Source organism: Strongylocentrotus purpuratus, unplaced genomic scaffold (assembly GCF_000002235.5).
Source record: "Strongylocentrotus purpuratus isolate Spur 01 unplaced genomic scaffold, Spur_5.0 spur5_scaffold_12, whole genome shotgun sequence".
Classification (NCBI taxonomy): Eukaryota; Metazoa; Echinodermata; class Echinoidea; order Camarodonta; family Strongylocentrotidae; genus Strongylocentrotus; species Strongylocentrotus purpuratus.
Genome location: NW_022145597.1, coordinates 1,159,979 through 1,180,858, shown reverse-complemented (window position 1 = coordinate 1,180,858; position 20,880 = coordinate 1,159,979). Strand labels below are relative to the sequence as shown.

The window sequence follows — 20,880 nt, the reverse complement described above, 5'->3', positions numbered from 1 at the left end:
TTACTGAAATTACTCCAAAATCCTTGATTTTAGGCTATTCTGGGGTCGTTACCATGGCAACCGTTATAAATGGTGATGTAAATTGCATTTCATTGCTTTCCTTTATGGTGAGGTATTCTGAACTGTACATTTTTACGCATCCAAAAGTGTTTTTATAATTTTTAAATGACTTTAACTGTTTCTTTGAATAATACCGGTTTTAGTGTAGCGTTGCCATGGAAACTGCTGATTATATGACTAAGCTGCCAGTCTGGAAATGCTATCATATCAAAATATTATGTATAGATATAGGGCATTTCAAAATGCATACGTAGATCTTGCCACCTTGAGTGGTACCAATAACCCAAATTTCTGGTCTTGGCCCATGGACTAATAATCCAGATAGTCTGTGTAACGCATTACGACTGACATGGGTCTGCATCTGCAGACTAATCAGCCTGCAAGATGAGCGCATGATCGTCGCGTCGCCTCTAGTATAGTGTTGGTTGTGAATATTGCTACGCAGACGGCTCCAACAGGAAAATGGTGGTCACATAAATTGCGGATTCTAAAGAAAACTTTAATGTTAAAAGCGATTTTTGAACAGATTGAACACTTGTTTTTTCAATTTAACTAAAAAACTTCCTTCCTATGACTGCTAGAGAATATGCGATTGAACAGAACCCATGCCAAAGACCCCACCTCACCCCGATCGAATGCGATAAACACAAATTGGCTGAGAGCGTGAGGAGAGATGACAGAATAGGAAAATTAATGTGAGATAATAATTATAATTTATAAGGACATAGATTGCTCCAAAATGCTCTTTTTAAAGGTTATAATATCAGTTGAATCCCACTAACGATGGAACAACATGATAAGTATAATCTATAATCTGTTGTGAGAGGTGTATTACCATAAACCCCAACTTGGTACTACTACTAGAGGATTTTTGACAATAGTGTTTGAAAAAGCCTGCTTCTCAGTCACCCGTGGCAGCAGAATTATGAATATTGTCTCAAAAGACAAGGTATGTGTTACCCCTTACTATGAAATATGATTCAATGTCAAATAGGTTATGACTTGTTAGAAATAGAAGCTACCAAGCTACGTATTGTATAACTGCCTTGAGCGTTAGAAACACACTCTTCTAAGGACAATTTTATACAACAAAGGGTTGTAATGGGAGCCACTTTTATCTTCATGGATGGGGCCCAGGGGCACCTGCAGGGGATCCATCCCTTCCAATTCATTTGCGACCCGTTACTCGGGGTAACAATGTTTAAAATATTTGTATTTTTGTTTTCTCTCCCCCTCTCTCTCTCCTTTTCCTAACTTCTCTTTTACCTTCTTTTCTCTATCTTTTGTTCTTTTTTTCTTCCGATGTTCTCTCTTTACCCCCTTTCTTTTAGGCTGCTAAAGGGAGGGGGCATTCGGCTCTCACCTGGATCCGCCAATTATGGAGGTTATGTAACTCTTTGCTGTGGTGTCGGACTTGATGTCGTGACGGGATTAATAATTACAGATAAATCATTAGTCGCATCGATACGTAGCAGGTAGACATTCACGAAATTCAACCATTTAAAGCAAAGTAAAATGTGAATTCGAATGAGTGACCATGATATAATAGATAAACGAATGGTATTTTGTTGCAGCTTTAATGATTGGCAGTTTTACAATTGAATTGCATAGGAATTACACAGATTGAAAAAATATATATTGTAAAAAATAATATTTAGTTAAAAATTAGTTTAAACGTGTCATGTTACTACTGCCAAAATAACATAAACAATTAAAAAAAAGTTAATGAAAGAAAAATGTATCGACATAATTATATGCCCCGACAAAATTATATAACAGTTCTTCATATATCAATATTGTTTTTGTGGGTATAGTGGGAAAATAATCAAGGTTAGCGCAAAAGCAATGGTATGAACAAATGAAAAAGGAGATAAGGAACGAGAAATGATTGGTAAGGGAGATAAATACAATTTATTCAATGCTTGAGCGATGGACATTTAGTGGTATTCGAAATAATTCTAAAAAGTAAATTTTTTATTTTGTTGTATTTTTTAGCCCCCCCCCCCCCCCCCCCCCCCACAGTAGGGCGTTTTATTGAATAATAGTGCAGTATACATCTGTCTTCATAACAACAGCTATTGAGTGATAATACCAATGACTGGATGCAACATCGAACACGTAATACTATGACACATACCGGGTATATATGCCACTGATAGTAATTTTACAAATTTAATAGTAAATACCAATTAAATATCATAAAAACATATTGATACAATATGCAAAATAATTAAAAGAATGTACACGTATCAAGACAATGAAACGATTAATTATAACGATGGATATAAAAACATGAGCAAATTAACTTGTATCATACAGGCGAATAAAAATAGGGATAGGACTATTTCAAAATGAGGGAGAATATTAATTAAATTATGAAATGTTGATAAACATTTACTACTTCCCAATTGAAACTAGTCAATTCGTTGTCCAACGTCTTGTAATGTACATCTTGTCATGAAACATTCAATAACTTTAGCAAAATGTTCGGTCAAAGATATTGGTCGTAGTTTATCAATACTTGGTGGACTTGTTTATGGAATCCAAACATCAGGAACCTTTCCACAGTTGCAGGAAGCGTTGATTATATGAGTCAATAGGGACTTTTAGATTCGCACGAAGACAACGGGGATTGCTACGATCGACGTCCTTTTAATGCACTGCCTTGAATGGAAGTCACACGTATCAGTCCACGCAAATCTAAAAGTCCCTAATGGCTCTGCAAGTCACAGGGAGAACTGGCGGATGAGCCGTGCACACATGCCATCCGGGCCACTTGAAGTTGAACTTTTAATTTGAGAAAGAGCTCTGTCTATAACAGAGAAAAACGTGTTATTTTCAAGATTATTTTGCTATTATTTCACTGTATACATGGCTCTGCCCCACAGTATAACGTCGGCTTGATTAAGCATTTCTTTCCTTCTAGACAGCTACGTTCTCAAAACTCTGGCTTACTTGTTACTCCTAGGGTTAAAACAAAGTGGGGGGAGCGAACCTTTGCTCATTATGGAATACTCTCCCTCAATGGATTAAGAATAGCAGTTCTGCTGAAGTGTTAAAAAACAAGAAATATCTGTTTAATTTAGCTTATAATTTATTACCATAACCTTTCATGTTTGTACCTTTCCTATCGCACTTTGTATAAATGTAGCATGTATGTATTTCATGATCTTGCACAAGCTGCGCCTTGAGCATTTGACTGTCAAGTGGATTTGGCGCCTAAAATCATATGTATTATTATTATTATTATTATTATTATTATTATTAGAAAAGACAGATACAAAATGATCATTGACGCACACCTCACGTTACAATATTAACGAACTTGAAGTATCTGAGTCACTCAACCATAATTATCATTAACGGTTATAAAGTAGAGTTTATCATCACAGGCAAAGGCAAGCTTATCTCGAGACAGAGACACAAGGCAACACCATCCATGCTGCAGAAGAACTAGGCTCGATTCCTTAAAGTTTACCATCTCCTTAAGCTCCAAGCCATCAAGAGCATAACAAATGATCTTCACTTTACCAGACTCACAGTCAACGCCTGCCACATACACCCTGTCTTCCCGGTCCACAGCAGCGTAAAGACAGACATTCTTTGGAGCTTCTACAGGCTTCCCAGCGTTACCATCCCTGTCGTACACGACCACTACATCCAGTTCTCTGCTACGGGAACAACTTGCGACGATCAGACCAGAACTTGTCGCAGATGCTTGAAGCGTTACACCGTGCTTTGTTTGGACGGTGTGTTTTACCTTGCTGCCGGTCGAGTCGTAAATGTATACGTTGTTTGTACCGTTAACGATGATTATTTCATCCGACGGGCTCCTGTTTAACGCCAGGACGTATCCAACACTTGCGATGGTTATCGTGGATTCCCAATAACCCTTAGCGGAATACATGCGCACTTCTTTCTCGCCAGTCGATGCGTACAATGTACCGTCTTCTTGAAACACCAGGTCGCGACACTCTGTACCCGGCGGGATTCTGGTATACCGCTTCGTATTCCCTGCTGAATCAATGATGTCAATGCCATGGTGATCACCCCAGTATCCTATGGCGATGCTCTCCCTCGAAAATGTTGTAATGCCCCACACCTTGCCCAACAGATTGACACACCTCGTGATGTTTAACTGGCTGTACTTGTGGAGTGCATTCAGTGTTGTTATGTCGCCAAGTGTTAGTGTGTTACTATCTCCTGATGGCTGAAATGTCGTGTTCAGTGCCTTTTCGGCAACTGCTGCCAGAGAAGTTTTATCTTCACCATTCTGCATCATGTTCTCTAACTCCTCGCAGAGCAAGGTATGAGTAGACAGACTGTTCGTCTCAAGACAACCGAGTCTGCAACTGCTAACCAAAGATATCGCGCTGCACATACTTCTGATTCTCTGCCGATCACTCTCTTTCAGGGAGTTGAGATCTTCAACCAAATCTTGCTCTAACGCATCTATTTCCTCAACGAGAACTTGGTGGTTTACTTTCAGCTGCGTGGCCTTCTCGTGGTACTCATCATTAACAGCTTGTCTGAGTTTCCCCAAGGAGATACGTACTTTTGGTCGTTGCAACGCAGTGCATTTTATATTTTTCTGCAGCTGTGCTTTCTTCATCGCAGTGCGCTGACTGAGGTTATTAACTTTCTTCTGCAGCTCACCCTCGAAGTGATCTCTCTGTTTTAGCGTATGATCACGGTGGTCGATTACGCACTTTAGACAAATGTATCGGGCACAATTCTCGCAGAAGATGTTTTTACTTTCTGATACGTGTGTCGAGCAAAACCTAGATGGATCCTGCCAACTTGTTAAACTTCCGCCATACAATATCATTTCCTCAACGGAAATTACTGTGTGGCCTCTAAAGACGTTCAAATGTTGATGACATTCCAGGCATTTTTCACACATGTGTTTGTTGCATGAACTGCACAAACACATGACTTCTCCATGAAATTGACAAGCAGTGCACTTCAGACGAGTCGCAATGATGGCATTAACCTCTCCACCATGGCCGTCATACTCGTCGATGAGTCCATTGACGACAGGACTGGAAGGAAGGTCTTTGATGCGATTTTCGGATAACTGTGTGAGCTCTTTGCATTGAGGGCATATGAGATGGTCCTTGTTTGGAAAGGATCCATCGTACCTTTCCAAGCACATTCTGCAGAATGTGTGTCCGCAAGAAAGGGCTGTAGCATCGTTGATCATGTCAAGACACAGTAGACACACCAGACTTTGTAAACATGGTTCAGTCTTCGTTTCTTCTGCCATTAACGACGTAGTGTTTCGCAGATTAGCCTGTATGGGATAAAAGTATGATTCGTGTTAATCATTTTCCTACCATGCTTGTAGCTCTGGGAAGTCCTTATTTTGATATACGTCTTCTTCTTTATGTTCCAATACAAAAAAAATGCCACCTCCTCTCTTAATAACTTTGTTTTCTTTATTGTATTTGTAAGTCACTTTGATTAACTCTCGAGACCAATAGACCCTATTGAGGGGACTGGGAAAAGCTACTACTCAAACGGCGACAGCACATCAAACGTAGCATGCTGTATGGCAATAAAGTAGATGCTATCGATAGGTACATGCAATGCACGACGAAGACACTGCTCAACAATGCCTTTCAACCCTGTTCAGTAAAAATCATAATAATATTGCGCTCTTTCAGACTTGACACACCTAGCGAAACACAATAACGAGAGAAAATGTTACACAATTGTTGAAATGAATAAGACAAAACTGAAGGTTGGACCACTAAAAGGGAGAAAAGTGAAATATGAATAACAAAATAAGTATCATCGAGTGGTAGTGTGTCCATGCAAATTCGATATCAGAAATAGGAAAGGAAATGCAAGTTTGTTTATTCAATCAAAAACTTATTAAAGACATGTTTTATATTCACGAAATGATTGCATGCATGTTATGACAATGCGTGTGATAATGTGAGGGGATACTATTCATCATGTTTATATGAGGTCGAGCTAATGCCTAATGCCTATTGATTTGTTTGTCTAAAAATGATGAACGTTTCATATACCCAGACGTTGTGTGTCCAGACAGGTTGTGAATCCGGACAGTTAATTTAAACTACGAATTTCAAGAAAAATACAGGCAATATTATATTTCATTAATCTTATAAGATTGATGTTAGACAATATTATAACGAACCAATATATTCATGAAAAATTGCGTTATTTGTTGCATATTTTTTGTTAAAATCCCGAGGCAAAAGTGACGACTTCAAGTTCTTTTTGTTAAGCGTCCGGACACACAGCCCCCATTATAATGATATATGATTATGTACAATTAGTGGGTATATCATACATTCATACGTCTCTACGATATGCATTGTTCATTACTTAATACCATGATCAGCTTCATGAAGATTGATGGAAAGTGTTCGACAAATAATTGTATATACCTACCATGTTTAGCTTGAAATAGATAGGATGATACTGCTAACTCCATATACATGTATCAACCACTTAGATAGTAATTAATGTACAAGCCTGTATACCGTAGAACAATGTTTCGTGTTTGTGAAGCTCTAGAAATAGAACCGGGTTTTCCCAACATATTAACCTTTGACCTTATATCAGTTGTGCTGCATCGAGACCGGGAGGTATAAGCATAGACCCATGGAATGTATAACTTCTAAATAACCACTAAAGGCTCGCTTTTTATTGCCGGGTTTTTATTTGTTTGTTTTTACTGTTTGTTTTTGGTATGTGCGTGTGTGTGTGTGCGTGTGTGCGTGTGTGTAATAATTAAGATCGAGACTGCTATGAGGGTTTGTTGATGTGCCGTATTTGCAGCAAATGTTTAAGAACAGCAAACTAAATCGGGCACCATCCTATCTCCTCTTTCTTTTTTTCCTTTTTTTTTGGGGGGGGGGGCCCACTCCAGGAACGGAGGGACCGTATGCGTGTTCCCAAAATCTCCGGCTCGTACCAAAAGAAAAAGATCTGCCCGTATTGACTTTACAAACCGGACTTATTCCGAAAAGGGGGGGGGTGCTGAAAAGGCTCGTATTACAAAAAAAAAAGATCTACCAGTATACACACCGGACTTATGCTGAACACGCATATGCGTACCCTAAATAACACTGAGTGGGGGGGGGGGGTGGGGGGGGGGGGGGGCGGGGATGCAGGATATGGGCACGTTCCCCAGGTACCCACTCCCTCCAATCCGCCAACAATTCGCACAAAAATCATAGATAGGGTCCATACTGGACTCTATAGAAATGTATTTAGAATATTTTAGCGATTGTCGAAGTGTCAATGTATTTTTCCGAGTGTTTGAAGGAAATATTTCGTTTAAGACATTACACGTTTTTAAACAAAAAACAACGGTCATGTATTTTGTCCCTTTACTACACAAGTTAATCTAACCCTGATTCTGCAAACTTCATCATCAACATCAGTATCTTATCATTAGATTTATTTCATTGCATTCATTATTTTTTCCGTTGGTGCAATGAAATGCTTAGTAAATTATTTATAGAATGAATCAACAACTCCAAGATGAATATCATACCCAAGATTTAGACTAAAATATTCAAAAGACATGGCCTTGAAGTGGATTAAAAGGGTTAATAGGATAATTATACCAGCAACAGTCCGTCATTTTCTCACAATAAAACCATGCAGATTAACTACACGAATGACAGTCACATGTGTGATGAACAGTATACAAATATCGACTGCTTTGAGGGGCATGGTTAAGAATATTGACTTATATAAGGTGAACTGGAAAGTGAACTCTCCGAGAATATCAAATTCAATTGACCATTTTCGTCATGTTATCAAATTTAATGCAAAAATATTTGTATTATTCACCTCATACGAATAACAATATTCCAATAGTCAGAATGCGAACTGCATCCATTAATTGTTGCTAGGTAGGACTAACATGGTATTTCCTACCTAATAACACGTAATGTATTCAATTTGCATTCGGTCGACTGAAACACAATTATTCGTAAATGAAATAATTTGTAATGAGGCACCTAACAAAGATGTGTGCATTAAAATTGATAACATAACAAAAATGGCATATTAATAATTTACGTTCCATTTGGTACATCCACATGCCATAAACGATCATCCTCGGCAGAACTACATAAATATATTTAAAAAAATATTAATAAAAATCATTGAGAAAATAAAATCAACAACAGAAACAATAGACTTTCCTTTCTCTACTTCCAGACATGTGGAAATTCAAGGCCAGCCGTTTGTCTGCTTTCGAAAGGACACTGGTTCAAAGTCGGGTTTAACGAGGGAAAACTTAGCCTTGGTTAACTGAATCAGTAAAAATGATGACCGTTGCTGTAATTATAGTTATAAAAAGGATGAGCTATGAATGAGGATGAAGAATTCATATAGTAAGATAAGTTACATAACTTCTAACCTATATCCTGACGTCATGCGCAATATAAATGATGATGACAGGCGCGGATCCAGGATTTCTTAGGGGAGGGGGCCCAACTTTTTTTTTTTTTGCTCCCGAAAATTTGAAAATCGCGCCGGCCGAAAAGTCGCTCAGTGGGGGGGGGGGGGGGGGGGGGGGGGGGGGGGGGGGTAAAGAGCACAATTTTTTTTTTTTTTTTTTTTTTTTTTTTTGCTCCCGAAAATTTGAAAAACGCGCCGGCCAAAAATTCGCTCAGTGGGGGGGGGGGGGTAGTGAGCACATTTTTTTTTTTTTTTTGATCCTCAAAAAAATTTCAATTTGCACCCCCCCCCCTTGAGCGCCAGGGGGGGGGGGGGGGGCCCAACCCCCAAAAAAGGTAAAAATCACGTGATTTTACATGATTTTTTTCTCAAGGGGGGGGGGCCCGGGCCCCCGGGCCCCCCCCCCCTGGATCCGCCACTGGATGATGACGTCACATTGTTATCAACACCGTGATAAACCTATCCATTATCCAAATATTTTGAAAAAGATACAATCGTCACATATAGATAACAATCCTCTTTAAAATGTATAAAAATGGAATTAAACAATGTTCAGCAGCACAGAGTGACTAACCTGATTCGGTTTCGGCATAGTGGTAAGTATCACAAAATAATGAAATATCTCTTCCATCGCTTGATATAATTTGTTTTCAAATGTAGCTTCTATACCATGAGTATTATTAATACTGCTCTGTTTATCCTCAATTTTTAAGTATTGAAATAAAATTCAATTTCTCTTCCTACAAAATTACTCGATTAACCTTGTAAAGTTGATTATAAAATCCCTCCTTCATCTCATATTGATATTACATGCAATAAATTGCTTTAAATATATTATGGGCAAGTTGAAGAAGAAAAATCAAATCGAATACAAATTTCTTAACTACGATTTGTGCATACTTCTGTCCACATGTCAGACATACCTCGGTCAACCATGCTCAGTTACCTGGCACTTCTCTGCGTGTTTACCAACCTGGTGGTCGCAGTCCCCACTGGGGAGCTTCCCGACATCAATGATGACCTACCCGACATCACCGACGGCGAACCATTACCTACACCAACCGGTATTCGAAACTTCATCGGAGTGGGGTATAACATCATCGATGGGAACCCTGAAGGGGGTGATATCTACCTAGGAGGGGTAGACCCAGGGTTACTGGTTACCAGACCCATCCTCAAACTCACCTATGAGGAGAACCAACTCACATCGGATCGGGAATATATCGTGCCAGATCAGGTATTTATTTAGGCCTAAAATAAAAACTTGTTGTATTGCCCTTTGGGTGCCAAAACATGGGTCGGTCGGTCGGAAAAGTCTTTTCTTTTTTTTTAAAACTTTTTTTTGTCGCCCTCTTTGGGCCGATATTTTCAGATTTTAATGTTTTTTTTTCTTTCTTTTTCCCGCCCTCTTTTAGCTGATATTTCTCAGTTTTTAATGCTTTAATACATGTGCTTCAGCGTCATCATTCCATTGATATCTTTTTCACCTCATAATTATCCATGGTTTGCACGAGTGAGAATTTCGATATTTTATTTACATCTCATTTAAACAAACAAAATACATATATTTTATTCATTACTAAAAAAAATATAGAAAACGGTTAAAAAAAAATAATTAAAATGCCGACCGTAGATGTTCGGATTGTTGGGTCGGTCGCAAAGGGCAATACAACAAGTTTTTATTTTAGGCCTTATGGTAGAGCTTCTTTTTTTGTTAGTTTCTGAAATGTTTCTGAAATTACGTCGCAGGCCACTGAGTATTATATTCAGTAATGCCAATAGTCCAGGATCGGTATAATAATTTGTAAAACACCCCTACACTGCCAATTAATAATTTTTGTGCTGGATATAATTATTAATTTTGTTTTTCAAAAGGCGGTAGCAAAGGCTGTATAGATATACAAAAAAGTGTGATCGACTAATCATTGTTTTGTCAGGCTGGCCATTAATATTTATGAAATTATTTTATTGTTTATGCAGGTGTGGATATTATGTAAATTACCCCGATCCCCTTCCCCTCTTATAGTATTCAATGTAACAGATATTGTAATAGAGTTTTCTTGTTCGCTTATAAGCTACAAAAAGCTTTCTACAGGTGTACCTTCTACAGCTCTTCATTCTTATGGTTTATATTGATTCATTTTGCCTTATTTCAATATGTTTTTATATTAGTGACCTGTGTGTATTGATATAATGCGCACATATTAATAATAATAGTAATCAGCTTTTAAATAACGCTTAATACACCTCGGACGTCTCTAAGCGCTTTACAGCTATACTATTATCCCGGCCATTGGATTCAGAACTTGCCCGCACACACTGTGAGCACAATCTCCACTCCCTGGGGAGCATTCCAGCCAGGCGTGACTTGACGCTCAAAAACTGTTTGACCAACAATGACGGTCGCATCCTACCGGGTACCCATTTTAATACCTGAGTGGAGAGTAGCAAGTGTAGGTTAACATCTTGCCAAAGGATATTAGTGCGGTGTCGGGATTCGAACCCTCGACCTTCGCATCTCCAGTCAAGCACCTTAAACCACTCGACCACGATACTCCCACATAATGTATGTTATCTTAGTGGAAATAAACTATGGCTTTGAACTGACTTTTACTATCCAGGTTTTATTTTCACCTCGGTCTAGCTGTGTAACTACCGAGACTCAACAAACCTTCTACGGTACAGAGACATACGTGGAGAAAATATCAGTAGACATGAAAGAATCAGGTTTGTTTTCTGGTCACCCGACATTTTCGTTATTATCTTATGGCAAGAAATTAAGCCTCATTTGCCACTCCCCACCCATGTGTTGAATTTGCTCAGCCTTGTGAGCGTCTGTAAAATGAAGAATGTGTATACAGTGTTTCCGGGTAGGGACTGGGGTAATAGCCTACCTGTAATAAAGCATAATATTATATTTTATAGGGTTAGGGTAAGGGTAGCCATTGAGTTGGTAGGTTAGATTTAGGTTTAGGAGTAGTGTTAGGTATAGTATTGGGTTCAGTGCTGATATGAAAATGATGTTAGTGTAGACAAATGTCCATGAGCAACCATGTCTTCCATCCAATTTCCGGTTTATAGATATTGGCTAGTATTCATTAAACCGAATTATAGGATGTATTTGGAGAGGAGTAGTCCATGTGGTGATTCTCTCAACCTCTTCTACCCTTGCAGATTAGTATAATAACTATGGCCTAGATATGAATAAAATGAACAAACAGAATCACGCTACTTTAAAATCAATTTCAGTTTTTCATTTCACAAATTAATTCACTTCGGTGATTCGTACTAAACAGGATTACAGTCATTTGCAATTAGCAACAGGTTGATACTTAGATGCTGCTTATAAGTATCGGCTTGCGGTTGCACCATGTGAAATAGGGGAGGATTGGGGAGTCCTGAAAAGGACTCTCGGTAATCTTTCGGTTGATACTTGATGCTTTACAATTCAATGGACGAAGATAAACCAGGGTTAACAATTAGTTCACGTGTATGAATGACTACGAGGCCGTCATCCATTTCCAGCCTAAACGCCCACGATGGCGGTCTCCTGCGTTCTGAAATTTATCTCTTTAGTTCAATGAAAATATATACAAATATCCATTATACCTGTTTGTATGCTTTGTACTATAGCTATTGTATACTATTGTCAAACATGATTAGCTATGTATGGTATACTTATGCGAAAATGTATAACCTTGTATTTGTTATTTGAACGCAGAAATAAAAATTAATCAAACAAACAAAATACCGTTACATTTTGTTTAGCTTCAGTCTTCTGTTATGTCAGGTATGAAATTCGTTTTAAATTCATCAAAATAATTTATGATAATTTGCATCACCCAAGACTTTCAAATACATGCCTCTGGTCAATATTTATTTCATGCTTAAATAACTTTTTACTTTGCGGCACTGCACTAGACGCCACGCAAGCCGGTCAGCATGGCCAACGTGGGTAGCCGTGATTTAATTTGCTCTGACTTTGATAACATAAAATATGATAAAAGATTTGAGACTTATGAAGCATCAAAGTATTTATTTGAATTGTTTTAATACAGGTCGAGTTAAGACAATCTTCAGCAAGCACAAGTTCTCCAAAAGCTCACGTAAGTTTTATGTTTAAGTACATTTTTTAATAGAATATAATTTTTAGCTTCTCCATTTTTATTTTACCACCGAGTTACCATTAACCATGGAGCGGAGAATTCAAATTGAATTCAAATTTACCTACCGTATCACGAAATTTTGTGAAAGAAAACGAAGAAAAAGCAGACATATTTTTCAATTTTGTTTTTGTCAATTCATAGAAATTAGGAAAATTATGTTTTAATATTCAAACTGTGTTGCCGGTTAGGGCTTTACTACTCGACGCACATATCAACGACGTTATTCACGTTTTTGTCACACAACATATACTGTATTTCATGAATTACACTAGTTTATTAAATGGTATAAATCACTTTATTTTTGGTAATGTGTACCGCTGGAATGTAAAATCTACATCCAAAAAGGTTATTTATGGGCTAACGGATAAGAAATATGAAGAAAAATATAGAATCACACAGCTTGGCACCCGGAACATACGTTGGACTTACGTTCAATGGGGGCCCTATTTAAGTGAACGAGTTGGGGTGCGTCCAGTAGACTACTCGCAAGTTGCTTTTATTTTAATTGTGAGCTTATCTCTTTTCACAAGTAATATTTGAAGCTCTTATTTAAATATATTATTACCATATGGAACTCCTAACAAACAAAACAAAATACTTTCAGTTATTGGTGGCATTGTTGTCCCCACCCCTAACCTCTGGAACCGCCTACATAATATATTCCGATGAAACATATTTGTAACACTGTGAGTGAGCGGGGACTTTACTCTCTCGCAAACATAGCGATTTTGTGCTCTTATATATAAGAGCAGAAATTTGTTGCGACAAACTCTTACTAATAACTATATAGTAGCGAAATATGTAATAGCGAGTTAGATCTTTACGGCTACTGCGCTCTCCTATATAAAAGCAAAATTAAAATAGCGACGAGTGAGCGTAGGACCAAACCAAAGGAATTGGAGGGCACTTCGGATATGAGGCGCTAACCTTCTTTTTTCTGGCTTACATTTTAAGGTGATCAAACCCTCTGAACATGTTGACACTAGATTAATTTCAATTTCCATCTCATCACTTTACAGGCTATGAGGAGATCAATCGTGGAGTCGAGAAAAACCGTTACGTGTATTACGAAGATCGTACAGTGTGCAACATGGGACAAGCACGTTATCGTAGTGAGCTCGCCATGTACGAGCAATATCCTCTCGATACTGGGTTCGTCTATTCGGCTTGTCATCTGCCACTTACATACGACGAGGAAACCTACATGCAGTTCATTGATGACTGGGGAACGGTATGTAACGCAATAACTACTTGTCCACTTTCACGATGCTAACGCGATAATGACACGTTGTTAGCACGATGATAACACGATGCTAGTACGATGTTAATACAATGTGGTGTTAACAATTATTACACAAGCTCTGGTGGTCTAGCATTTTTCCAGTAATGGCTGGTGTGGTTGCTTTTCCTTGTGTCCAGTAACCGTGTTGTACTCTCAATAAAATACATATTCACCAAATTAATGTCTATACCTACAAGATGATGGATTAGGGTTAATTATCTTTTATTAAACCTTTTTTCTGGATCTACAAGATTTTGATGAGTTATTTTGATAATTTATTCAAAATTTGATAGTGGAGTTTTATTTTATTTTCAATCGTTATTTATGCAGTTTTAACATGGCTTCATGCTATATTTCCAGTGACATTATCAATGTGCTTACCTTTTGATATGCTGAAAGATGTTGATAACTTAATTTGTAAATAACGTCCCTTAATCGTATTATACCGTAATGAGATTATTAGAAGCTTAACAGCTTAATACGTAGAGAAAATTGAAGGGCATGGGAATATGAAATCAATACCAGCTTTTTCCAAGGTCGTCGCGCATTATTGGAAGCCGGACCACTTATGGTTTACTCAACATATCAAATTGCCTATCTCCTTAAGCTCATTAGGGCTTTAAAAATAAAATTGAGTTCAAGTCATTATTATGATAACACTGTTCTTACTTCTCCCTTTGTTTGGAGAGGCAAGTGGATACCGATGGCTTTCAGATTATTGTGTCGGGGCTCGAACCATCGACCTTCGCATCTCTATAATCAAGCGCCTTTGAATATCTTAAAGGCCAACTGCACTACTTGTAGTTACTTGCGCCCTCTATATAACAAACAATGCCTAATCGGTGACCATTGGTCCCCCATGATCCTCTTTTTCTTATGTTAACTGAGAGCTGAGTTGATGAGATAACCACCTGTCCAGTGACCTTGCAGGGCAGTCTAATCCCTCCTGTAAACTACGGCAGATAAGCTTTAACAGAAAAAAGATTATCATTATGATTATCCGGTGGTGGCGAACCGACGCTCGCGCACAGACTTAAAGTGACTCGGTAACATTGTTGAAGGTTGATGAAAAAAATTGCTTAATTTTTGTATAAAATGTTACTTACTATATTCCTTCTACCATACTAACCCTCTGATATGCAAAAAATCCTGAACAAATTCTCAAACCACAAAGATATCTATGGTTTTCTCTGAAGGCATCGATGTGAGGCACCCTCTGACAGTGATTAACAGTAAATTCTCCCAAACATTTTTGAATTTTACCAACCGTTTTTCCATTACAAAAATACATAAAACAGGCTATAAAAATCTGTCAACACTTAACTGTCTGGAATGGAATGTAGAGCCATTTTATTGCTTTGTGACGATTTACATTCACCTAAAATGTAATTAAATTGTCCTTGTCTTGATGCTGAACAGGCTTCGACAAGTAGCAGAATAGAAGTAGAATAATATAGTTGGGAGAATTAAGGAATCGATCAGATCAGTTTTTCCCAATTTGTACCATGAATAATGATCCGTTTTCACTCAAATTTTCAGAATATCTTTAATTGTACATCTAGCATTGAAGTCACTACCTTAGCACCACTATCTCTCATCTGAACAATGTTACAAAGTCCCTTTAAGCACTTGATGTATCTATGGTATACTCGGTTCTTGAAACTGGAAACTAAATGTTGTAAATTATCATAAATTTGTAAAACTCCTCCTCCCCCTCTCTTGTTTCTCCTCCCTGTTCCTGTAGACGTGAACCCGTTGACTACTGAATTCTCTCATCCATCTAGGCTTTCCAAAGAAACCAGAAGGTTCTAGACTCGCAGGCAATGTACTGTGACATCTCACATTTTGTTTTCTTTATATTCATTGTACTCTAGCATGTAGTAACAAAGGTAGACCTTGGATCAAAGTCAACTGTACGTTTTGCTGAGAGTCGAGAGGACTTCGTCCATTTTGCCCGAACTGAGGTGAGTGAAAGAACCAAGAGCAAAACCACGAAGGTCTGCTCTCATGGGATATATATATATAGTCAGATATTTGTAGGACGTTTAAAGAGAAGGTTGAGTTCTGGGAAGAGATGAAAAATAATTTGTGAGCGTTATCATTCTTATTATGCAAGTGTGGAAGAACATCAGATAAGACATGTTCCCTGAAAAGCATGGCTCTTCAAATGCCTTCATATTCTAAATATGGCATGTAACATCGTAAAAATCGGGGGTAGGATTTTTACGCCACGTGTTCGTGTAGTCCCATATACATCTTTCTGTGTACAGTGTTTGTAACTTCACCAAGACTTGGCCAAATTTCTCATCGTTTTGATGATTCCAGAACCTTGCAATACACACAAATTCTTATATGTTAGATGATCAACCTTTTCTGGTCGATCCCACACCGTTTCTGTCACAATGCAATCGCATGACCAGAACTCAACTTCATCTTTAAAGTTGTGTTTGTTTCCTATTGTCATGGATTTTGTGAGTAGTTATGATACAAATTATGTTAACCTACACCCAATGTTCAGAAACTTTTATAATAGTAAGAAAGGGAGGAAGTGAGACAGAAGGAATTTGGCCAAATTATCTGAAGTAAATCATGTTTTGGAAACAATTCTTGTTTTTAATTACCAGACGTAATTAGACGAGTTAAATCTCTTTAAGTTTTTGACAACCAAGGCTCTTTTTCATACAAAACTTGTTATCAATAACAACTTCCACCGATATATGACAAATCTGCTCATGACCAACCACATGTAAGGATCTCAGTAGCTTATAACATTTATTATAGTATCTTGTTACTGAAAACAAGTTTCATGAAACAGGGCCCAGATGTTATTTTGTCTCTACATTCATGACATAGGTGTCGAAACATATTACCAATTTATAGTAGGATGACCCCCCCCCCCCCCATTCGCCAAGAAACAATGAACAATTTCATTTTTTTTTAATTAAAAAAAAGCGGATCCCGGGGATGTTCAGGATTCCCTTGCTTTGCTCCTAAAATAAGCCATTTCGTAAATACTATCTGCGCATGGGCAAGATAAAGGTCATTTCTGATGAAATTGTAAAACCCACAGAGATGAATAAGTGCTCATGTTATGTAATCATTATTCATGTGTTGCACCTGCGGTACATTCTACAAAAGGCCAAACAAAAGCTTTTTCTTGAAACACATACAAGACTTTGGCATTGATTAATAAATCTAAAATACACAAAGTGGGACTTCTCCATGAGTAAAAGATCTGTGGATATTTGGGGTCATTTTACCCATGTGATAACTTCGAAATGCTCGCAACGACTTTCGGAACATCAACCAATAAGGAACTTGCTGTAGTCTTGAACATCACTTTTTTTTTAATAGTGTGCGAACATGGCAATGACATGACAATGACTTATTACATAATCCAAACAAACTTTCTTCGGGATATTCAACTGGGTATAGAAATTTCCCTAGAGTTTGTTTTTCGAAATTCTTCGCAATCGTGTTCTCTTGTCAGACTGACCCCCCCCCCCTCCAAAATCATTGATATGCCTCTACCTTTAAACTGTTTCGTCACCATGTTCTCTACCAGGTAGAGGGCAGTGTGACGTTTCGCACTAAGATCATCACGGGTTACCGTGGAGCTCTGAAGGTCGATACTGATGTCTTTGAGACTGGTCTGTCAACGGGACAGAAGTTTGGAAGCCATCTTTCAAACTTCACGAGTGGGGGTGATGAACTACCAGGTAAGGTATTATCGTTGAATGAAATGGACCTTGCATACATGAGAAAGAAACAAGACCAAACTAAATTACTGTCGTTTTGTTATTCGAGAAATGCCTAAACAATTTGATGAGACATAATACCCCCCCCCCCCCCCCCAAAGAAATAAGGGTGTAATTGGGTGCAGATTTTGCATTCACCTACGCGTATTTGGCAGAGGGTGCTGCTATGGTAGCAGAATCGTACCTGTATTACTTAGTGTTTGCATTTAAGTGTTCGATTATGTACGTTCGAATATGCAATATTTAATGTTCTCTGTAGAGATGAAACATTTTGTCACTCAAAATTGTCAAAACATTATTTGTTATGATAACTCAAAAACTTTATTGTTAAAAATAATGTAAGCGCTTTGGTCGGTCGTAATTGGTAAAGCACTTTATTATAAGAAACATATAGAATTATCATTTTAGTGAATGCAAGATGGACAGTGCATATGTTTGTGGCCTACTTGTGTATGGGTAGCCTTTATCATTTATTTCTTTTCACAGGCTTTATTTTTAATTTATTCTGTCTTATTCTATTTTCAATGTGCTTATTTTGGGTCGGGTAAATCGAAATTATCCTTCGCAACTGGCATTAGAATGAGTATCGCGTTGTTCTTGACATTTAGAACCGATTGCTGTCGAACTGATTGGAATGCATGAGGTCTTCGATAAAGACTTCTGGCAGCAATACTCAGACTACATCAAGCGGAGACTCTGTACAGTGGACTGGATGTCTAATAAAGATACTATCCAACTGAACATGGAGATGGCAATGAATAACTACGCAGATTGGAGGGGAGCAGAAGAAACAGTTGGTAATTTTCACCTACACCTCCCCCCCCCCTTACCCCCCCCTCCCCCGCCCTTCATTTTCTTCCATTAATTCACAGATCTCTCTCTCTCTCTCTCTCTCTCTCTCTTTCTTTCTGTCTCCCCCTCTCTCACTCTCTCTTCAAAAAAATGATGACCCGCCCCCACGCACACACGTACTCCTTTTCGCGCGCGCGCTCTCTCTCTCTCTCTCTCTCTCTCTCTCTCTCTCTCGTTCTTTTTGTAATTACCATATATATCTATAGACTTTGGCAATTGTGTATTTCAAAACCCTCTTCTTGTAGCCTTAAACTATATCAGCACCACTCTTATTTTACTTCTCTCTCTCTCTCTCTCTCTCTCTCTCTCTCTCTCTCTCTCTCTCTCTCATGTAACCACTTATACATGCTGTCAACCTAAATTATTCTTCTCGTTCCTCTCCAATATCCAATCCCTTTGTATTACAATCCATTGCTCCCAAGTATGTTCAAAACCGTAACAGTGACCTACAGCTCCATCTTTATAGGAGACGACCATTTTGAAAGAGTTAAATATTTGGCAACTTTTATAAACCAACGAGATGTAGGACCGGGTGATTGTCTCATCATTCACTTTCTAATTTAGATCCCGAGATTGTAATCCCAATCGCCTGGCCGAAGGGGACCTACACTTTACCGAAACCAATCTACGGGTGCCCCAATACCCATTTCACCTGGGCCGAGGGATGGCGCTTCCATGATACAGAAGATGTTGCCCCTGGTAACTACTGGAGCGATCCTCTACATCTGTCTGGAAACTTTAAGAAGAATGACATGGATCGCTGGTTCTGCTCAAAGACCGTCGAGGAGCAGGACATCTTCAACTGGTCCTTCCAATCTGGCCAGTACTGCGTGGCTAAGAAGGGGTCACTCTGTCCCAAAGGTGGGTCAATACCAACAACTTTCTCTCTCTCTCTCACACACACTCTCTCTCTCTCTCTCTCTCTATTCTCTCTCTCTCTCTCTCTCTTTTCCTCCTTTCCTTTATTAGGGAAAACGGTATTGGTATCAAGACGATTGCATACACTTTCGATGAATTAACCTAAGGTAATTGCATTAGCCTTATTCATCACCTATTGAATTTACAATGACATATTATGTAATCAAAATATTGTGTGGAATAATAAACGTAGGGTAGTTAAATTGCCTTTAAACGGATTTTCTGATGGTGTTAATCACTTTATTTCACTGATATAGAGACGGTTTATTTTACAAAGCAACTACAATAACCTGTCCACAATTGACTTCTGACTTTTGAAGGGTTGTCTGAGGGTTATGTGTTCTGGGATGACGAAGATACGGGCAACGATAACGCCTTCGCTGGTGATCTACCGAGCGGTCAGTTTGATCACAATACTCGCATCGACTACTGCTGTCGTGACGATGGATTCGCCAGTAACCCAATCTATCTCCCCGTGGATGAACCCTTCTTTCTCCTCAAAGTCAATCATCAGTGTCAAGAGGTAAGCCCCCCCCCCCTCCCTCTTCTAAGAAAAAAATGATGATGATGGTGATGCAAATAATAGTAATGATGCCCATTATATCTAAGAAAAGGAGAACACAAATTAAGTGACCTCCTTCCTGTCATTCATCCTGCAGGTTGTGGGCATGACGTACACGGAGGAGTACTTCCGGTGGGACACCAATGACCAGGGCAATGATGATCTCGTCTTCGGAACTCACCCTTATCCCGGAGACACCGACAATAACATCCTCCTCGATTTCTGCTACTATGAGCCACTCCAAGATGACGACGTGTGAGGTCAAAGGTCACACGAAACCAGCGCAATGAGAGAAATAGTTTCGATGGTTTAGATTAAACAAAATGATCTAAGGTCACTAAAGGAAATAAATGGATAATGATTTGATGAATAAAATACTTTTGAAAATGACAGCCTGTTTTGTTAGAAGTTTTTGTCTCTTTTCTTTGTTGCAAGCTTATTGAAATATGTTGTAAGGCTGGTAATGATTATTACACGGGTGCCGCCCATGCACGTAGGCCTAAGTGGAATAGGGGCCTAGATTAAACCCCTCCAATTTGAGACGAATACTGAATGTGATATAAATTTGTTGACTGCGATTAGCAGAGTCTTGAAGAAAAGTCAGAATATGAAATGGGGAGATGCGGTCACATTAAAAACGTATGAAACATTAAAAAAAGACATCCAACAAAAGACACGAGAGAGAATGAATAAGCTAATAATGAGAGAATTAGGAAAGTGGAATAGTGTTCTTTATGAAGCGAAAGGCGTTGTCACGAACAATATTCATCATCATACTCTGCTACAATTCGTGTGAAATTATTTGGACAAAACATGATTTCATTGCATTAA

At 38.5% G+C, this 20,880-nt stretch overlaps 2 protein-coding genes across 2 annotated transcripts; one reads left to right on the top strand and one right to left on the bottom strand.

Moving 5' to 3' along the window:
• Window positions 1–3,326: 3,326 nt before the first annotated feature.
• Window positions 3,327–6,700, bottom strand: LOC105442330 (probable E3 ubiquitin-protein ligase MID2). Its single transcript, XM_011674321.2, has 2 exons — window positions 6,484–6,700; window positions 3,327–5,353 (listed from the first exon to the last, which is right to left on the bottom strand). Exons 1-2 carry the CDS (start codon window positions 6,484–6,486, stop codon window positions 3,404–3,406), a joined length of 1,953 nt encoding a protein of 650 aa, XP_011672623.2. The 5' UTR covers window positions 6,487–6,700; the 3' UTR covers window positions 3,327–3,403.
• Window positions 6,701–9,087: 2,387 nt separating this feature from the next.
• Window positions 9,088–20,434, top strand: LOC593009. The gene is made up of 11 exons (XM_030981554.1): window positions 9,088–9,107; window positions 9,429–9,748; window positions 11,133–11,238; window positions 12,570–12,617; window positions 13,697–13,908; window positions 15,834–15,923; window positions 17,525–17,678; window positions 18,326–18,514; window positions 19,134–19,430; window positions 19,808–20,010; window positions 20,147–20,434. Exons 2-11 carry the CDS (start codon window positions 9,446–9,448, stop codon window positions 20,306–20,308), a joined length of 1,764 nt encoding a protein of 587 aa, XP_030837414.1. The 5' UTR covers window positions 9,088–9,107; window positions 9,429–9,445; the 3' UTR covers window positions 20,309–20,434.
• The last annotated feature ends 446 nt before the right edge of the window (window positions 20,435–20,880 follow it).

What these genes read in the sequence shown, in the direction of transcription:
- LOC593009 (XM_030981554.1), top strand. Translation starts at nt 9,446, where the DNA reads ATGCTCAGTTACCTGGCACTTCTCTGCGTGTTTACCAACCTGGTGGTC. An exon ending in TGGGGGTGATGAACTACCAG is followed by an intron (nt 17,679 to 18,325) that starts GTAAGGTATTAT and finishes CTTGACATTTAG; the next exon opens with AACCGATTGCTGTCGAACTG. An exon ending in TCAATCATCAGTGTCAAGAG is followed by an intron (nt 20,011 to 20,146) that starts GTAAGCCCCCCC and finishes TTCATCCTGCAG; the next exon opens with GTTGTGGGCATGACGTACAC.